The 20,971-nt window shown below is 41.5% G+C and overlaps 1 protein-coding gene across 3 annotated transcripts in view; it reads left to right on the forward strand.

Moving 5' to 3' along the window:
* LOC140465894 (rho GTPase-activating protein 15-like) overlaps positions 1-20,971 on the forward strand; it is a 233,826-nt gene that overhangs the window by 201,696 nt on the left and 11,159 nt on the right. For all 3 annotated transcript variants that reach the window (XM_072561796.1, XM_072561797.1, XM_072561798.1), the window contains 7 exons: positions 1,241-1,345; positions 6,820-6,918; positions 8,974-9,064; positions 11,406-11,534; positions 13,219-13,317; positions 14,845-14,922; positions 19,449-19,583. In XM_072561796.1, the coding sequence (XP_072417897.1) occupies positions 1,241-1,345; positions 6,820-6,918; positions 8,974-9,064; positions 11,406-11,534; positions 13,219-13,317; positions 14,845-14,922; positions 19,449-19,583 (736 nt within the window). The remainder of the gene's footprint in view (positions 1-1,240; positions 1,346-6,819; positions 6,919-8,973; positions 9,065-11,405; positions 11,535-13,218; positions 13,318-14,844; positions 14,923-19,448; positions 19,584-20,971) is intronic.

The raw sequence follows: 20,971 nt of genomic DNA on the forward strand, positions 1-20,971 counted from the left end.
AACCTGATGCCTGTACTGAGTGTGATTCTCGACGATAAGCCATCCATCTTGGATTTACAAGCATGTAAAATTGCTGAGCATGAGAAGTTGGCCCAGCAAACCTACTCTATGCTCTGACTCCTGTCTTCCTTGCTCATGACCACATCATCGCCTGGGAAGAGCAAAGAAATCCAGCACCAATATGGGAAAACTCAATTCGTCAATAGGTTTTGCATTCAAAATGGACAGCACTTCAACAGAGGGATTATGCGTGGTTCCAGGTTGTGCCAGTGCAAAGCCATTGCCCAATTGCAGCACTGAACTGCTTTCGGCAAGCTGCAAGCACCAAGTGGGCATCCAGAAACAGTTTGTCATTATCTATGGCGGTGATTGCGGCCAACTTAATGCTAATAGAGGCCCTTGGGTCAGGTCGTGTGGCAATAGGTGATACTGGACTGGCAATGGCCTGTAGTTCTTTGCTAGAACCCAGAGAAATACTCTGACTATACAAAATGTCAAACATTTGCAAAGCTTCGGGCTTTTTCTTCTGCCACACCTAGTGGTCCCTTTTTAAACTCTGCTGGTTTGACCCCTTTTAACTCCCACTAATGCTGAAACTAACTTACCTACTAAGATCCTACAAGCCTCAATTAAATGGATCAACTAAGCTTTGGGTAATCCAATTCTGTGCACAATGCACCTCCAGAATCAATCCAGCATTATAGATCACAACCTGATTTGAATTCCAATTTGTCTATTTCAGACACAAGAAATGGACTCATCGATATCCCATTTGTCCTGTAATACAACAGTCAGTACACAGTTGAAACCAGAGAAATGTTTACACTGTATATATGCCATTATATATCACACCCAATTTTTCTTTCCCATTGACATCAAAGCAGTTTATGCACATCTAATGATGGCCAATTGGATAGTATTCTTTCTACAACACCAACTACAAGTAAAAGTGCTGCTCTAGAAGCTACTTAATTCAGACTCAACTTTTCAGGGAAACAAAGTATCTCTCTATCAAATCATCCAAGGTCAAGGTCACCTAACAGTATTCTAATGGTAGAGTGCCAAAACGCTTGGTGAATCATTCAACGCAATGGGTTTAATATGATGAGGTTATAATTCACATTCTTTTTCATAAAGATAATATACAATCTTGAAGCGAAAGTAATCAAACAACTGAGTTACAAGCAAGCGGAAGTTGATGTTCAGCCTCTTTCATGTTGAATGTGTTTTTTTTGGCTAGAAACAAGGTGCTGGCCAATTTGTATCTGAACATACGGTTGAACTGAAAGGAGCGAGTATCGGCTGGGCAGCAAAGGACAAATCGAGCAAAAAGAATGTTTTAGAGGTGAGGATGTGCACTATCAATATCAAACAGGCAAATAAATCATCAGGAACTCTTGTGGTACAATGGGTTGAAGCCTTCTCTATCTGGGTCAGAAGTTTCAAGTTCAAATCCCAATTTAGGACATGACAATCATGGAAGGTGTGTCATATGTGGCCAAGCCACTTACTAATCTGTAAATCCTTCAGATACACCAATCACGGGTTGGAGAGCTTCCTGGTCAGACAGAGCCATGTATTAGCTGCAGTGCAGTTTCTCGAGTGACCAAACATCATCATCATTTCTGAAGAACCATCACACTGGCAAGGAAATTATTGAATACCCTTGAGAATTGCCAGAAAAGGACATTATGTAAAAGAAAAGATGAAAATATTATTTGTCTGTTAACTTAAAGGAAAACAGATTTGTCTAACACCACCAACCTTTATCCTAAACTCTCCAGCTGTTGGTGAAACACTTATTTTAACGTTAAAGTCTGTTTTTCTAATTGTGGATTCACACCCTAGTTAGTTATTACAAATTCCACGCTGATCGGAGGACTTGACACATTTGAATCAAATCTCTCTTCCAAAATAACAAAGAAAGCAACTTTAAGGAAATGTGCTCAGCACTTTTTTTTTCTGGTTATGCACAAGATTTATCCATTGCTGGCTAGTCCAGCATTTAGCACCAAACAGTAATTGCCCTTGAGAAGGTTAGTTGCTCCATGTAATGTAGGTACATCCGTACTGCTGTTAGGGAGGGAGTTCCGGGATTTTGATTCAGTAACATTAAGCAAGGGTGTGATTATATTTGCAAATTAGGATAATGGTGGTGTTCCTATGCATCTGCTACCCTTGTTCTTCTAGATAGTAAATGTTGTGGGTTTGGAAGGTGCTGTTAAAGGAGCCAAGGTGAGTTATCCCTTACTGTAGCTTTGAGCTAAATGTTTTTGCTCTTTGTATTAAGCAACAATGTCTGTACTCTGTTATTAATCCTTGCAGCTAATTACTTTACATTATTAACATTGTTTTACTATAAAGCTGTAGGTGAAATTACCTATAACAAAAAAAACCCAGCAGGCTTATCAAGAGATTATATTATAAAATGGCTTTTGATTAATAATTATCCTTTTTAGTTTCAGTTAACAATCTCTAACCAGGCCACCCACTTTGTTATGATCCTGGGCAAAATCACCAAAAGATGCTGTTATCTGAGTTGGGACAGTAATCTTTATTTTGAAAGTAGTTAATTATGAGATCCATAGAGAATAAAGCCTCAAGATTCAAGGCTTATGGTATGTTTTCCTTTATGGGTTGGAGTATCAAGTATTGGAGTTGGGAGGTCATGTTGCGGCTGTACAGGACATTGGTTAGGCCACTTTTGGAATACTGGTCTTCCACCTATCAGAAGGATGTTGTGAAACTTGAAAGGGCTCATAAAAGATTCACAAGGATGTTGCCAGGATTGGAGGGTTTGAGCTATAGGAAGAGGCTATATAGGAAGGGGCTGTTTTCCCTGGAGTGTCAGAGGCTGAGGGGTGAGCTTATAGAGGTTTATAAAATCATGAGTGGCATGGATAGGATAAATAGACAAAGTATTTTCCCTGGGTTAAGGGAGTTCAAAACTAGAGGGCATGGTTTAAAGTGAGAGGGGAAGGATTTAAAGGGGATCTAAAGAGCAGCTTTTTTATGCAGAGGGTGGTGCGTGTATACATCGGGGGAAGTGGTGAAGGCTGGTACATTCACAGCATTTAAAAGGCATTTGGATGAGTCTATGAATAGGGTTTAGAGGGGTATGGGGCAAGTGCTGGCAAATGGCACTAGATTAGGTTAGGATATCTGGTCAGCATGGGCGAGTTGGACCAAATGGTCTGTTTTTGTGCTACACATCTCTATGACTCTCTTCCATGGCTTTGAACAAACAATAAACTTTACTATATAATATTAGTAATACAATTTACAATGCATGTACAACTTATTTCTACCATCTAGAATTAATGTGTATTCAACATGTGTAATGGCAGTTAATCAAGTTCTTGCAGAGCATACAAAAGTAGGAAATGCGATCAAGACAGCTCATAGATTTCACAGCAACACACTCCAAATGTTGAAATAGTGGGTCATCAAATCTCATTAAAATTCACAAAGGATTACAATTTTTCACCTTTGCTGATCGGACCTTGAAATTCACTCTCAAGTGCAACTCCACCATAGACCATCTCAATGACTTGTCCTGCTCTGATCAATCATCCACATCTCTTGGGTCCATACTCCCTTGGAATGTGAAAACTGCACTCCAATAACTTATTCATTGATACAATTCTTGATTTTTGCCAGTAGCTGTTTTCACCAAATTAAATCATTACTTGTGTTTTATTCCTGAGCTTCCATCTTGCTCAGCTGCAGCAAGCAGACACCAGTTGTGGCTTTTCACTCACACCTGTACTGAACTATTAGTGGCATCTTGCCCCCTTGTGAGTCATCAGAACTTCCACAGGCTTTTCCTGAACCCTGACTCTGACTGCTAGCTGCCTAGTAACTCCTAGAACTTGGCCTGAGTACTAACAACACAGAGATATCCAAATGTTCTTGATTTCTACCCTCTATCCTTAACCATTCAAACTCAATATAGTTTAGTTGCCTTTTTGAGCAATAAGATCATGGAGATTGCTTCTCCTTCTCCTGGGACTTCCCTGAACCCCAACTACGCGCAACCATTTAAATGCTGTTTGATTTCTCTGATCACTCAACTAGTTCACTTGAGTAACTATAGTTCAGTCACCTTCCCTTTTTTGCAGCTGAAAATCAGCATTTCTAACATGATGCCTTCTCTCCAACTCACTCATTTCTTCTGAGATTTTTTTACATTCTCTCATATTCTGAACTATCCTGAGTGACAGAAAATACTGCAAAACAAACTCCTGCCCTCAACTCTTGGAATTGAGTGTGCTCTGAATGTTATAGTCTCAGAAAATGCTGGCTTACTAAGCACAAGAAAATGTGGTAGGTAGACGATTTCACCAGATGAAGGGTGGGAGAAGTTGGAAAATCTGTTTCATAAGTTGCCAGATTGCCTTGATCCCTTACAATGCATCTACTGGCGCAAACAGGTCCCCAGCAGACCCTATCTCCCTGGCCCTACACTCATCTCTGGAACATCTGGATAACAAGCATAGCTACATCATGCTCCTGCTTATTGACTGCAGTTCCACCTTCAACACCATTATTCCAAACAAGCTCCTCTCTAAACTCTGAGACCTAAGTCTTGGCTGCCTACAATGTAACTGGATCCTCAATTTCCTGACCATGGACCGCAGTGAGTAAGAATAGGCAATATCACTACCTCCGCCATAATCCTCAACACCGGTGCCCGCAAAACTGTCGGTCAAATTCTGCCTCAACTCCATTTACAAGTTTGCTGATGACACCATCATTTTGAGATGGATCTCAAACAATAATGAGACAGAAAACAGGAGAGAGATTGAAAGTTTAGTGGCATGGTGTGAAGACTATAGTCTCTCTGTCAATGTCAGCAAAATGAAGGAGCTGGTCATTAATTTCAGGAAACTAAGTGAAGAGCACACTCTATCTGCATCCATGGCGTTGAGGTGGAGATGGTCGAGAGTGTCAAGTTCCAGGTAGTGATGATCATCAGTAATGTGTCCTGGTCTACACATGTTGATGTGATGGGCTAGAAAGCATAACAATGTTTCCACTTCCTCAGGAAGCTAAGGAAACTTGGCATGCTCACAGGGACTGTTACCAGTTTTTATAGATGCACCTTAGAAAGCATCCTGTCTGGATGCATCACAATTTGCTATGTCAGCTGCTCTTCCCAAGACCACAAGAAACTACAGAGAGTCATAAACACAGCCCAGTCCCTCATGCAAGCCAGCCTTCCTTCCATTGACTCCACCTATACTTCCTGCTGCTTCAGGAAAGCAACCTAACAAAATCAAAAACCCCTCCCTCCCTGGTTATACTCTCTCACCCTCTTCTGTTCGGCAGAAGATATAAAAGTCTAAATACGTGTACAAAAAGATTCAAGAACAGCTTCTTCTCTGCTGTTATCTGACTTTTGAACAGATCTTTGAATGTTAATTCTGGTTACTCTGTTGCACCTTCTCTGGAGCCATAACACTCTGCTATTCTGATGTACTTTGTATGGTATGATCTGCCTGTATAGCACATTAACAACACATTTCACTGTATCTTGGTCTTTGTGACAATGATAAATCAATCAATCAATTAAGTTACAACTGGCTAAATAATACACATGCCCTCTCCCCACCTGCATATTGTACCATTTGTGTCGATGAGTGTGACGCTAGAAATATACAGCAGAAAGTAAATGTTTTGGGCATAAGCCCTCCCTGATTGAAGAGCTTATACTCAAAATGTCGACTCTTCTGCTCCTCGGATGCTGCCTGACCTGCTGTGCTTTTCCAGCACCACACTTTCTGACTTTGATCTCCAGTATCTGCAGTCCTCACTTTCTCCTATTGTACCATCTGTGCCCATCTACTGCTGCTTTGACTGACCCATGGGTAAACAGACAATAGCAAGCTGAGGGTTTTGCCACTCCTGAGGTTTTTCTCCGGGGGTACACACCCACGTAGTGACCCATTGGCAACCCTCTTGCCCATGCTGTTGGTGCAGTCTCCTGTTGGCAACACCATGTGACCTCTCAGGGGCTGCACACAAAGTACTCCTCCCCAGCTTTCAGTTCCACTTCTGATTCCATTGCCCTGTCAACCCTAGCATACCAATCACTTTGCCAGAATTCTCCAGTTAGACCCTAGACTTAGTGGAAAGTGTGGCGCTGTAAAGGTTTCTCCGCAGAACTATCTTTGGTTTTACTTCATCTTTGGTGATCTATGTTATGCTGTACCAGTGGCCAAGATGTGCATCCAATTTCTTCCTCTTGTTAGGGTGTACTCAGTTAACTTGCCCTCCCTGCATATAGTTGGGGGTATAGCTGTAGGCTTTATTGCTGGTTTTCTGTCTCCCGGCCTATCAAATGCTCTGCCTGATAGGGATTACTGGACCAGTGAGTCTCCACACTCTCATATTTTTTTTCAGGGCTCCTCTGGACAGTAAAGGTGAAATTTTGACATTTATTGGAATTTTTAAAATCTTCACAGAAAAATAGTGCATTTAATATTAATCAAATGGCTCTATCATAAATCAGTAAGAGGATTGCCATACTTACCTTCTCTTCTGCAGAAGGTGAAAATAGATTCCTTAGGCGTCCACCCAAAGGATGACTCTCAATGTACGGGTGAGGGTGGATATAACTAGACTACTCAGTCCCAGGATGGGGAAGGATTCACAGCTCACCTGAAGTGGGATATTTTCCTGTGATCAGGAATGTCAACCCAAAGGAGTTTTTCCCAGCTGTACCTGTGTGTTTAACCCAGAGCAACACCTGGAATAGAGTCAATCTGATTTCCTGCTCCCAAGATGGTCATAATATGTCCTTTCTTTCATCTTCAGTTGAAAACCCGAAGAGGCTCAGAGTACCTCATACAGTACGATACCGAGTCTGTCATCGGGGACTGGTATAAGACAATCAGTGAAAGTATCAATCACCAGGTAAGTGACTGAGAAAGCAGCCAGACATATTTTGCGTATGATGGATGAGGGAAAATTACACTGGGAGGACAGAACATTTACTGTCAGCAAACCAAAGGAAAGGGACATTGAAGCTCTTCAAACACTCAAAGTTATTGCTGTAGGATGTCTGTTCTTCTTTGGAAATATAAATCCAGTAGGATTGGAAGTGTAGGTTTCAGTTTCTTTACCGAGGACTGATTGAGCAATTTGAAATAAAGATTTGATCAATTAGAATTAGGTTTTTTCATCACGTGTGCTTAAGTACAGGGATACAGGAGTAGAGTGAAATGTTTCCAATATTGCCATTCATGGTACCATCTGAGGTACAGGTTCCTAGGTACAAAATATTAGATTAAGAATAGAACAATAGAGAACTAAGTTAACAGTTCAACATTACAATTCTTGTCAGGATTAAGTAGTATATAGGAAATAAAGTTAAAAGTTTCAATCAAGTGGCTATAGAGAGAATGTGTCTCGTGGGGATTTGTGTGGAAAATCCTAAGAAATATACTGCAGGAATGGGGTGGCCTTTACAGATCTCTGGAGGAGGAGTAACTGTGAAGACTAAATTTGCAATCTGTCACAGCCAAGTAACTGAGGCCACTCGTAGAACACAGTCAGAAAGGAATCCAAATCTGAAGAAGTGTGTGAGTGTGAAGAGTATGGATCTCAATATCAATGAACATACATCAAAAAGTGTGGTGCTGGAAAAGCGCACCACGTCGGGCAGTATCCATGGAGCAGGAGAATCGATGTTTTGGGCCTAAGCCCTTCTTCAGGAATAAGGCTTGTGGGCCAAGGAGGATGAGAGATAGATGGGGGGGTGGTGGGGCGGGGGGGGGAAGGTAGCTGGGAATGCAATAGGTGGATGAAGGGATAGTCGGAGAGGAGGGTGGAGCAGATAGGTGGAGAGGAAGATGGACAGGTATGACCGTTCAAGAAGGCGGTGCAGAGTTGGGAGTTTGGGACTGGGATAAGGTGGGGGAGACGGAAAATGGGGAAACTGGTGAAATCCACATTGATCATTTGTGGTTGGAGGGTCCAAAGATGGAAGGCATTGGGTGGTCCGAGTTTGGTAATGGAGGTGGCCGAGGACCTGCATGTCCTTGGCAGAGTGGGAGGGGGAGTTAAAGTGTTCAGCTACAGGGTGTTGGGGTTGGTTGGTGCGGGTGTCTCAGAGATGTTCTCTGAAATGATCTGCAAGTTGGCGTCCTGTCTCCCTAATGTAGAGGAGACCACATCAGGTGCAACAGATGCAGTAGATAACATGTGTGGAACTACAGATAAATTTCTGTTGAATGTGAAAGGATCCTTTGGGGCCTTGGACGGAGGTGAGGGGGAAGGTGTGACAATAAAGCCTAATTCTAATTGATTAAATCTTGATTTCAAATTGCTCCATCAGTAACATTTCATGGAAGGGTAAACTATGGGGGAGAGATGGTTACAATGGTTAATTTAGATGAGGAAAAAGGTAGGCAGAGGTGAAATAGAGCATTAATACTGACAAGGAGTTGTAGAACTTAATGGCCTATTTCTGAGCCATATCGTTTTTTTATTGCAGGCCATGTGGTGAAGGTGTTCCCAGAATATTGTTGTGTAGGGAATTCCAGCATGTGGTCCCTGCAATGTTGAAGGAGTAGGTGATATTTCCAAATCAGACTTAGGTGTGATTTAGAGGGGAACTTGTGGGTTTTAATTTTCTCATACAGCTACTGCTTTGATATTGGTGTCTCCCTCTTTGGGAGGTACCTTTTTGTATTTGGAATGATGTCCAAAGTCCAGGATTGTAATATTTTTATAGTTTCTCCTCACTTGTTGCTCGTTACCATAGATACCATATGTGGCAGGTATGAGGATGGGTCTAGCATACAGGCAGTGTGTAGTTTCTGAAAAATGGAAACGGCTATGTCAGAGGCAAAGCATGTTCTCCTCCATTCTCCTCCAGATTATAATTCTCAGAAATACCCAAAAATCTCTAACATCCATGTGTAATGGCATTAATTCAATGTATTCTCCTTTGCTTCTCCATTTAAGGTGGATACTATCAGCACAGATGAAGTTGATGCTGATGTAACTGGACCAGAGAAATATAACAGCAAAGACAAGGATGAGAAGAGGATTCGTGGTAAATGTCTGAATGAGTTTGTACTGTATTTGCCATTGGGCAATGATGGAATGATGGACCAGTTTCCGATTCTTGTTTAGATTAGATTAGATTACTTACAGTGTGGAAACAGGCCCTTCGGCCCAACAAGTCCACACCGCCCCGCCGAAGCGTAACCCACCCATACCCCTACATCTACATTTACCCCTTACCTAACACTATGGGCAATTTAGCATGGCCAATTCACCTGGCCTGCACATCTTTGGACTGTGGGAGGAAACCGTAGGACCCGGAGGAAACCCACGCAGACACGGGGAGAACGTGCAAACTCCACACAGACAGTTGCCTGACGCAGGAATTGAACCCGGGTCTCAGGCGCTGTGTGGCAGCAGTGCTAACCACTGTGCCACTGTGCACAGAATTAAACCAAACCCCAGATCCAATTCCCCAGGACCTCACGTCGATGTCTCTCTCTCCCTCTCTCTCTCCCTCTCTCTCACCCTCTCTCTCACCCTCTCTCTCACCCTCTCTCTCACCCTCTCTCTCACCCTCTGTAAAATTGCTTCACTGGGTCTGAACATTCCATAGCTGTTTTTGAGTAATGATGCAGTCTGCTTGTCTCCAGGGGCTTTGATAGGCTGAGGCAAATGCATGTTCACCCATGACCTTTCTATTTTTACATGTGGTGTGCAACTCATTGCCATTCCCAATCACTTCCCAAGGTGCTATAATTGCCTATTCTCTGGCATTTTTCAACCCCACTTCTATGAATTTTTTAAAAATGTTTTTTCAATTATACCGTTAGTGGCAAGGCCAGCATTTGCCCATTCCAAATGACCCTTAGTAAGATGGTGGTGAGCTTCTTTGTTGAACTACTCCAGTCCATATGGTGTAAGGACACTGGTGCTGTGAGGGAGGAAATTCCAGCATTTTGACCTAATCGCAATAACGAAATGAAGATCTAGTTCTAAGTTGTGTCCGTTGCAGAACATCTATGTCAAAAGAACAGTTTTTGCACAGAAGACCCATCACCTCCTTTGATCTCAGTCTCCCTCAATGTAACGTCCAGGAGCTTCTCCAGCATCCTGGTCCCATTTCACATTCCCTGGTGGTCTGTTCCATCTAAATTCTTCTCCAAATTCTTCCGAAACAATGCCCTGAATCAAAACAAAATGTTGGAGAAACTCAGCAGGTCTGAAGAAGAATCATGTTGGACTCACAATGTGAACTCTGTTTCACTCTGTACAGATCTGCCAGACCAGTTAGAGTTTCTCCAGTGCTTTGCTTTTGTTTCAGATTTCCAGCATCTGCAGTATTTTGCTTTTACTCTCCTCCAAATCATAAGAAGTGGATTCAAAGTCCGACTTCAGAAACTTGAGCACAAAATCCAGGCTGAAGGTCCAGTGTAGTGCTGAGGGAGTGCTGCACTGTTGGCCTCACCACCTTCTAGATTAAAGGTAAATGGTGGGTGAGCATCACAGAACCCATGGTACCATTTGAACAAAAGCAAGGCAGTCTTACCTAATATTTCTTCTGAAGTAACGTTACGCAGACAAGTTGTTGTGGTCACTTATCTCTATGCTATTTGCTGTGCATAGTTTGACAGTCATTTTCTCCAATTGCAACAGGAACGAAACTTTGCAATGACTTAATTCACTGTCAAGTCCTTCCCAAATCCCTTAGAAACTCCGGTCTAAATTCTGAATCCTGAAAGTATGGAAAAGAAACAATATTAAAATAAGGACCAAATGTTTCAAATGGCGGAAGCAATGTTCCCTTTAAAGCTGAGTTGTGTATGGTCTTTTTGTTTAGTATGGGGTCCCCTTACATCTTTTCAGCACAGTAGGTCACACCTATTACTTTTCTGAGAATGAGGCTTGTGCAGTAATTTCTGAATGTTTATGTACACAACTTAGTAAGAATGTTGGGCGGGGTTGGGGAGGTGTCTTGTAACCAGAGAAGAGCGATTTGAGGTAATTGTGAAAAGATCCACAGGGGAGATCAAATGATTTGTTTTACACAGAATGGGTTAAGTCTCAAAAGCATTGACTGAAAGGGTGGTCGAAGCAGATTCAATAATGACTTTAAAAACACTTGGAGAAATGTTGCAAGGAAAGTTCCTTGAAAGAGCTTGAAGTGACGTGATGGGCCAAATTGTCTCTTTCTATACAATTTGATTCAATGAATCAAATGCTGGGAGCAAAAGATCTCCATCTTGAAACATCACAACATTTTGAACTGCTTTTGGGTGATGTAAAGATTTGTGCAGTTCCCTGGTCGCACCTTACTTTGAACTGCCTTGCTCCCAGTATACAGGAAGTGATGTCAGGATTAACTCTTTCTCTCTTGACCTTTATTTCAGGGGTTCCCAGAAGTACCTCGGTCAGCAGTACTGAAACCACAGATCACAAGAAAGTCAAGATCAAATTGAAAAGATTCTTGCAGCGGAGACCAACACTGCAAAGTGTGAGGGAAAAGGGTTATATCCAAGGTAACGGAAGATGATGTGAGGCAGCGTAGCAAAAAAAACTACAGATCATTCAGAGATCGCACAAGTTACCATAACCTGCCAACCATTTTGTTTTAATTAGACCCCCTCCAACAGCTAACAATATGATCTATTTTAATTGAGACTCCCAGGTGGAATCTTTCTCTCCTGAAGGTAATTGATTAATCAGCATCAAAATCTACCATTTTCTAGTCACAGAAATTCAATTGTGGCTAAGAAAACCTTCCCACCACTTAATTAAGATCCTTAAGTGTTCAAACAAGGGCCTCTTCGTGGCACAGCTACGATTAACCCTGTTTATAGCAGGCGAGATCGCCAGAAGATTTCCTGACCAGTAAAAGTGAGTGGCCCACTACCTGGGCCGTGGGGATGGGGCCCTCAATCTGCGCCAATCTGGGCGTGGCAGAGGGTGCAGATGAAGCTGGGAGGGAGGCAACTGAAAGCCACACACTGGTCCTTGCTTTTAATTCTTTTCCAGGCCCCTCCCAACAAGTCCCAGAATCTGGCATTGCTGTGGCACAGGCAGCTAGGCCTCGGAAGCAGCAGTGCTGCTCAGTAATTTTCTATGTACTGTGAACAATTTGTTTTTGTTCTATATTTCTATACATTTTGTCCACCTCAAAGTCACAGGAATTAGTACAGTGGGAGTACACTTGGCCTATTGTACTCGTTTGCAATAAGGCCTATGTTCAAACATACTGGGAGTTTTTCTTTTTGGTACAGGAAATTTTAAAAGATATCATAAAAAGCATAACAATGAGAAAAGATAAAGTGAAGAAAGACAATTGGCCATTCAAACTGGTTATGCTTATATGAAGAATATACTGATTTTCTGCATCATCTCAAACCTCCTGCTGTATCTTCTCATCGCTTAATTCCCTTGGTTCCCAAAACTCCATCTACATTTGTCTTGAATGTACCTGGTGCCTGATCCAAGGCTGTCTGCTGGTGGGCTATTTCAACAATTCACAACCCTTTTAATGAAGACATTTATCCTCATTTCAGTCCCAATTACTGAACCCCTTACTCTGAGACAATAACCTGTATTCTAAATTCCCCAACCAGGATTGAGGGATGCGAAGGCAGAGGTCTTCTCTTAAGTTTTGGAAAGTACCAGTCTTCAGGGATTCTTGAGATGCGTTTGTAAAAGATGAGGATTGTGACATGCTATTTTTTCAATAGAATAATTTTAATTGAATCTGAATATTATCAGAAATATTAGTCCAATGGTTTATGACTATAATGCTCTCTATTAATCTAGTCATTATTTGTTCTGTATAATCATGTATTTCACTGTTCATGTCTTTTTTTATATCAGTGCATGCTTGTTAGTTAATAGTATTCCACCATGTTAATGTAATTGGTGAGTTGAGCATGTATATTGTGAATATAAAATAATCTCAGATGGGAAGTTCACAAGTCTATGAACATCCTTGCGCTAACTGTGCAATGATTTGACTAAATCAGCCCTGAAATGTAATGTGGATGGTGTACATTTTACCATAGACACTATTCTAGGAGAATGTACCCATTCATATATCATTGAGTTTACAGCACCTTGTCCTGCCTTTCTTTAACTCCTCTGATCTTCATTCACTGTTCTGAGTTTTGTCGTGTGGCTTGTGTTTAATGGTTAGAGACTCATATGATTTTTGGGTTTTTACAGATCAAGTATTTGGCTGCTGTTTGGCAGTCCTGTGCCAAAGGGAAAACACCACAGTGCCACATTTTGTGATGCAGTGCATTCAAGCTGTGGAGAAACGAGGTAATGTTTGGGAACTCTGTCACTTAACATTGGACCTTTTCTGATTACTCTCAGAGGAATCTCATTTCAGACACATAACTCAAACATTTTTAATTTTACCTTCCAATCTCTCATCGTGATGATCATTACCAGAGAAAACAAAATTCCTCCCTTTCCTTGGAGCAAACTTTTCTGTGTTCCACCCTCAAACTTTGTCTATCTCTACCATTTTCTCTCCAACTCTTTCTCTGACACTTTGGTTCTCTTTCTGTTTGATGTCCATTCTTTGCTCTCTAAATAGCTCACATACCTCTTTTTGTCAGCTCTACACATGTTTTCATTCCCCCTTCTTTCTGTCATAATGTCTCCTCTCCCTCCTTTGTCACTCACACCATCCAGAGTGGAGAACGGGGGGAAAGCAATGAAGCTGGATATCATATGCATGCACATGGTAGTTGATGTCACCAACAGGAAATGTACAATTTGAGAGCTGACAGCAAATAGACAGGAAGTGAAGCCAATCTACCCATGCATGGATCAATAGCAGTGGAACATTGCACAGCCCATCATGACGTAGTTTGTCTGCGAGACACTTCCAAGCATGAAAAACCAGCATTTTGGGAATGTGACGAAATCTCATCTAGTCCTAAAGTCGGAATATAAAAACTCTGCCAGTATCCTGTTTATGGATCATTACAAATTATCAAGAATGTATCTTGGGGGAATTGATGTAGCACCTATTTTTCTGTTGTTTGATTCAGATATGATCACTGCCCTGATTTGAGAAAGCCTTATCTAAGAATTTAACTCCTTTTGACCCAGAGCGTGATTGAAACATGGAACTTAATATCACAAGAAGTAGGGTTAGAGTTCACATTGATATGGTTTAAGGAAATGCTAGATAAATAAATTATGGGGTGAGATGAGACATGGGAGGGAACTTCTGTGAAACACACATACCAGAGACCATTTGGACTGAGTGGCCTGTCTCCATGTTGTACATTCAAAGAGATTCATAGATTAGAATCATAGAATCCCTACAGTGTGGAAACAAGCCCTTCAGCCTAACAAGTTCACACCAACCCTCTGAAAAGTAACCCACCCACACCCATCCCCCTACCCTATTACTCTACATTTACTTATGCATCCCTGAACACTGTGAGCAATTTAGCATAGCCAATTCACCTAACCTACACATCTTTGGATTGTGGGAGGAAACTGGAGTACCCGGAGGAAACCCATACAGACAGGGGGAGAATTTGCAAACTCCACACAGATAGTCGCCCAAGGCTGGAATCAAACCTGGCTCCCTGGTGCTGTGAGGCAGCAGTGCTAACCACTGAGCAACCATGCACATTCTCTTTGCATTGATTCATACATCAGTATAGATAATACTTATGATGTATCAGTCATATTAGCATGACATTGCTGTTCTGTCCTATCCTTGTGTCAACCTTTCTGGCCTGTTCTCACCAGGACTCTCTGATTTCAAACTGAAAGCTGTGCCATGCAAAGAATTCTCAATGATCTCCTTTTCTCACCTGTTAGGTTTGGACATTGATGGCTTGTACAGAGTCAGTGGGAACTTGGCGATCATACAGAAGCTACGTTACAAAGTCAATCATGGTGAGACTTCATCGCTTAGCAAAGATGTGACAATAAAACGAATTCAATTCAAGGTTGCTAAAGCTACATTGCTGACTTGTATTTAGCACAGTAAAAGCTCCTAAAGTGTTCACAGAAACTTAATCAGGTAGAATTTGATAGCACCCTACCATTAGGAGAGGCATCCAAAAACATGAACAAAGATGCAGCTTCTATAGGTGCATCTAAAAGAAAGGAAAAAGGCAAAGAGAATTAGAAGGGAATTACAGAACTTGGGGGTTGAAATGACTTCAGACATGGTCACCAGCTATGGACTTCAAGAAGGCCTTTGACAAGGTGCCGCACAAGAGGCTACCGAGTAAGATAAGGGCCCATGGTGTCAGAGGGAAGGTGCGAGTATGGATAGAAGCTTGGCTGTCTGGCAGAAAACAGAGAGTGGGGATAAAAAGGTCCTCCTCAGGATGGCAGCTGGTGACAAGTGGGTGTTCCGGGAGGCTCCGTGTTGGGACCACAACTTTTCACTTTATACATTAATGATTTAGATGAAAGATCTGAGGGCATTCTGTGCAGACAGTGCAAAGATTAGTACATGAATAGGCAGCATTTAGGAGGTGGGGAGGCAGCAGAAGGATTTGGAAAGGTTAGGAGAGTGGGCAAAGAAGTGGCAGATCGAGTACAACATAGGAAAGTGTGAGGTCATGCACTTTGGTAGGAAGAATAGGGGCATGGACTATTTTCTAAACGAGGAGAAAATTCAGAAGTCTGAAGTGCAAAGAGACTTGGAAGTTCTAGTCCAGGATTCTCTCAAGGTAAACTTGCAAGTTGAGTCGGTAGTTAGGAAGGCAAATACAATGTTGCCATTCATCTTGAGAAAACTAGAATATAAAAGCAGGGATGTACTTCTGAGGCTCTAGTCAGATCACATTTGGAGCATGGTGCGCAGTGTTGGGCCCCATATCTCAGGAAGGATGTACTGGCCCTGGAACGTGTTCAGAGGAGGTTCACAAGAATGGTCCCAGGAATGAAAAGCTTAACATCTCAGGAACATTTGAGGGTCTATACTCAATGGAATTTAGAAGGATGAGGGGGGGGGGGCACCTAATTGAAACATCCAGAATACTGAATGGCCTGGATAGGTTAGATGGTTGGGAGAAACTAGGACCTGAGGGCACATCCTTAGAGTAAAGAGAAGACCTTTTACAACAGAGATAAGGAGAAACTTCTTCAGCCAGAGAGTGGTGAATCTGTGGAATTCATTGCCAAAGAAGGCTGGGGAGGCCAGATCATTGAGTATATTTAAGACTCAGATAGATTCTTGAGGATCAAGAGTTATGGGGTGAAAGTGGGAGAATGGGGATGAGAAATGTATCAGCTATGATTGAATGGTGAAACAGGCTGAATGGCCTAATTTCTGCTCCTCAGTCTTTTGGGATAGCACAAGAGGGCAGTGAGGGAGTGGTAAGGTCGTATAATTTGTCCACATAAGTAAGAATTTTAAATTTGAAGCATTGAACAGAAGTCATTGTATTTCGGTGGCTCAGGAGTGATGGGGACATGATTTGGTTCTAATTAAGACAGCAGACAGCAGAACTTTTTCACTTGAGTCAAATAGAAACTTAATGAATATTAAATGAAGTCTTCTCTCTCTTTTAATCATACTCTGAAATCTCTCTTTTATGAAGTGCTCATACCCCCCAACTCTTCCAATGGCACCACATGCCCCATCCATGCTAACTAGTGCCTGCTCTGTGCTCTCCGTCAACAATGTTTTGCTCTTACACCTACTAGAGTCGCAGACTGTGGTGCTGGAAAAGCACAGCTGGTCAGACAGCATCTGATAAGCAGGAGAATAGATGTTTCAGGCATAAGCTCTTCATCAAGAAGGGCTTATGCCCGAAATGTCAATTCTCCTGCTCCATAAATGCTGCCTGACCAGCTGTGCTTTTCCAGCACCACACTCTGATCTCCAGCATCTGGAGTCCTCACTTGTTCCCTCTTACACCTACTATGCCAACTCATCCAGTATCCATCCCTGGACAGACTTTGGCAGCCCAGCTGTGATTAAATGAAATAAAGTTCTCAGTATTTACTACTTGCGTCATAGTATTTAAGAAGTCTAATTTGATAAGTGTGTTTCTAACTCTCTTCAAGTACTTAATCCTGTATTTAAAGAAATGTTTTTAAATTACTTCATAACTTGGAGAAGCAAATATTTTAACCTTAGCCCCATGTCACTGACAAGTTTATAACCTCTATGGGCTGCTAATCAAATTGTGACATTAAGACCCTCCCAATCCAATAATGATCAGTTGTAAATGCAGTCAAAAAGCACTAAACCTATATCAATAATTCTGCCTTACGTCAACAAATATCTATTGAAATCACATGGGCTGCTTTTTTAAAAAAAGTCGAGATTGACTGTTTTTTATTTCAAACTTTAAAAGGCAGTGTATTCAAATGACTTGACAGCAAGTCAGTTCCAAAGACCTTATTCATTTTTTTATACTCATTCAAGTCTATTCCTAACAATTCCAAAGAAGGGTATCCAACCTCTCTACAAGGGTAGATTACTTCTCCAAAGAGCTCTGGCAGATTTATAACTTTCCCTCAAATGTCAAAAGACATGGTGGAATCATGAAGAAGGTTATCTCAGAGTACAATGGGACCTTGATCCAATAGGCTGATGGGCTGAGGAGTGGCAGATGGAGTTTAATCTAGATAAATGTGAAGTGCAGCATTTTGGTAGGGCAAATCAGGGCAGGACTTATACAGTTAATGGAAAGAACCTGGGGAATGTTGTCAAACAAAAAGACCTTGGAGTGCACATTCAAAGTTCTTTGAAAGTGAGTCACAGGTAGACAGGGTACTGAAAAAGGTGTTTGCTATGCTTGCCTTTACTGATCAGTGCATTTGGTACAGGAGTTGGGATGTAATCTTCCAACTATACAAGACATTTGTTAGGTCACTTTTGCAATACTGTGTTCAATTCTGTTCTCCCTGCTGCAGGAAAGATTTTGTTAAACTTGAAAGAGTTCATGGTGACTCAGTGGTTAACACTGCAGCCTCACAGCACCATGGACACAGGTTCAATTCCAGCGTCAGGTGACTGTCTATGTGGAGTTTGCACATTCTCCCTGTGTCTGCATGGGTTTCCTCCGGGTGCTCTAGTTTTCTCCCACAGTCCAAAAATGTGCAGGTTAGGTGAATTGGCCATGCTAAATTGCCCATAGTATAGGTTAGGTGCATTAATCAGGGGAAACGTAGAGTAATAGGGTAGGGGAATGGATCTGGGTGGGTTACTCTTCAGAAGGTTGGTTTGGACTTGTTGGGCTAAATGGCCTGTTTCTGCACTGTCGGGCTTCTATGATTCTATGAGAACATTTACAAGATTATTGCCAGGGTCAGAGGGTTTAAGCTGTAGAGAGAGGTTGAATAGGCTGGGGCTATTTTCCCTCAAGCATCAGAGACTGGGGGGTGACTTTATAGAGATTTATAAAATATGAGGGGCATGGGTAGGTTGAATAGTTAAGGTCTTTTCTCAGGGTAGAGGAGTCCAAACCTAGAGGGCATAGGTTTAAGGTGAGAGGAGAAAGATTTAAAAAGGACCTAAGGAGCAACTTTTCCATGCAGAGGGTAATGCATGTATGGAATGAGCTGCCACAGGAAGTAGTGGAGATCAGTACAATTATGACAATTTAAAAGGCACACAGATGAGTATATGAATAGGAAGGGTTTGAAAGGATATGGGCCAAATGTTGGCAAATAAGACTAGATTAGTTTAGGATATCTGATCAAAGGCTCTGTTTTCATGTACATCTCTATAACTCCATGACAAATCATTTTTCAAAAACATGGGTGACATAATTTGGTTGTGTTTGAAGGTAACTGCATGTTTAAAAGTGCCAATGATTCTGTGAAGTACCTGAAATAGCCCACACCACAAAAATGATGGATGGAACAGGAGTGGAACAGATTGATTCCAGGCCCAAGTATCATTTTGGCTAAGGCACAAGCCCTTCCAACTTGATGAAAATTAGGCTTAGTGATGTGGACACTGAATCTGTTACCCTTATTTGGTGGGGCCTACGTGTGGTTCTGAAATGACCAAGCAAGTCACTAAATCCTAGGGATTAGCAATCAATGCACCACAAATGGACAATTTTTGCCTATACTGTAAATAACGTCCCAATTTTAATGCAAATCTTTGTACATGGCAGTAACAAAATGACTCTTATTGGGATGACAGTTTCTTCCCCAAAAGGCCAAACTTTGTATAAACTTTGGCAATGAGAGTCAAAACCTACTCGACCAGGTTGGAGATCACAGCTCTTCTCCTCACACAGCCACACATGTGACCCAGTCAAACAATGCTGGAATGTATAACTGGGATTGCGACAATGTCATTTTCATTGGAAGATGTGACTCGACCATTGCATATTAAGGTCAAGCAACCTAAGGATTGCTCAGCAGGTATGTGGAGATGTGTAAGTCTTTGTTAGTGGTGGCCCGGTAGCTTAACTTGTTTATTTGTTATCTTTCTTTCACAGATGAAAGTGTGAACCTGGAGGAAGGCCCATGGGATGATGTCCATGTTATCACTGGGGCCCTGAAACTCTTCTTCCGAGAACTGCCTGAGCCACTTTTCCCATTTAACTACTTTGAGAGTTTTATCAATGCAATGAGTAAGTAAAGGTGAAATATTCTTTGTGCAAATGCTCCCTAATTTTAAGCCCCAATTGCTGCTTTTGCTAGCAGCTTTTTGATAAATTGAAAAGTGTAAATTGCCTGTGACCTCGCCCATGTCTTTGTTTTACTGTCACCTTGCATACAGAAAAGAGGTTTTGGAATCAAACAGAGTCAACTAGTGGTCAGAACATTTAATTATTATGACAGTTCGCATTGCAGGGGAAAAGCTGAGAAAACATTAACAAGATAAGAATATAATGTGCTACACAAGGTCTTAGTTAATGTACAGATATTGCATTCAAAATGAATGGTTTCTATGGAGATATTTGTCTTTCAGAGGGAATTGAGATTGGGTGATAGAAAATGGTCAGGTCGGTGAGAACTGGTTGTAAGTGATAACAAAGCACTTTATCTCATGAAAGCAGTATAAAAGATTGCCGTCAAACTTCCTTATTGCTGTGCTTCAAGAATGAAGAAAGACAATGTGGTAATGTTACTGCACCAGTAATCCAGAGACTCAGGCAAATGCTGTCAGGATATGGGTTTGAATCTCACTGCAGCTAGTGGAATTTAAAGGCAATAAATAGATTTGGAATATAAAACTGGTGCTATTAATGGCAATCGTGAAATTTGTACAATTGTTGTAAAAACCAACCTGGTTCAATAATACAGGAAGGAAATCTGCTGGGTAGTGGCCTTGTCTATGTGTGACTCTAGACCCATAATAATGTGATTGACACTTAACTGCTTCCTGAAATGGCCAGGCAACGAGTTCTGGTCTTGCCGGTGAAGCCCACACCCCAAGAATAAAGGAAAAAAATTAATTAATAGTAAAGGCTAACGTATCAGTTGCTTCCATTATTGGTTCCTCCACCTACATTTTCTATTTTGGTAATTTGTGTGCAAGTGTACCCAAATCTTTTTGAACACTAGTCTGTCATCTATTTTTTTTTTAAATCTTTTGTTTTCCTATTTTCTCTGCCATAGTGGTAATTTACCTTTCATTATATTCTATACCCCAGCTGCCACACTTCTTCATTTAACCTGACTACATTGTTCACTTTCCCACCCAGCTTTGAATCAGTGACAAACTGGGAGAATTTCAGTTCCCTCATTTGTAGCCAGCATGTAAACAGTACATTTTCAGGATCTGTAACTAGGCAGGTTAATTGATTTAGTTTCTTATTAACTGGAATTGGCAGCTCTATTGAATACAGTTTATAGTTTAATGCAGTGTTTCATTTTTTTTAAAACCCAAGCCAAAAAGATGACTGGTGAACCAAGGAAATCTTATCTCCTCTGGGAATCTCTTTGATTTTCTTCATGTTTATAATTAAGCAAACAGTCAGAGGTGCACTGCCTTTTAGTGAGAAACTGAAAGCTG

Source organism: Chiloscyllium punctatum, chromosome 42 (assembly GCF_047496795.1).
Source record: "Chiloscyllium punctatum isolate Juve2018m chromosome 42, sChiPun1.3, whole genome shotgun sequence".
Taxonomy (NCBI): domain Eukaryota; kingdom Metazoa; phylum Chordata; class Chondrichthyes; order Orectolobiformes; family Hemiscylliidae; genus Chiloscyllium; species Chiloscyllium punctatum.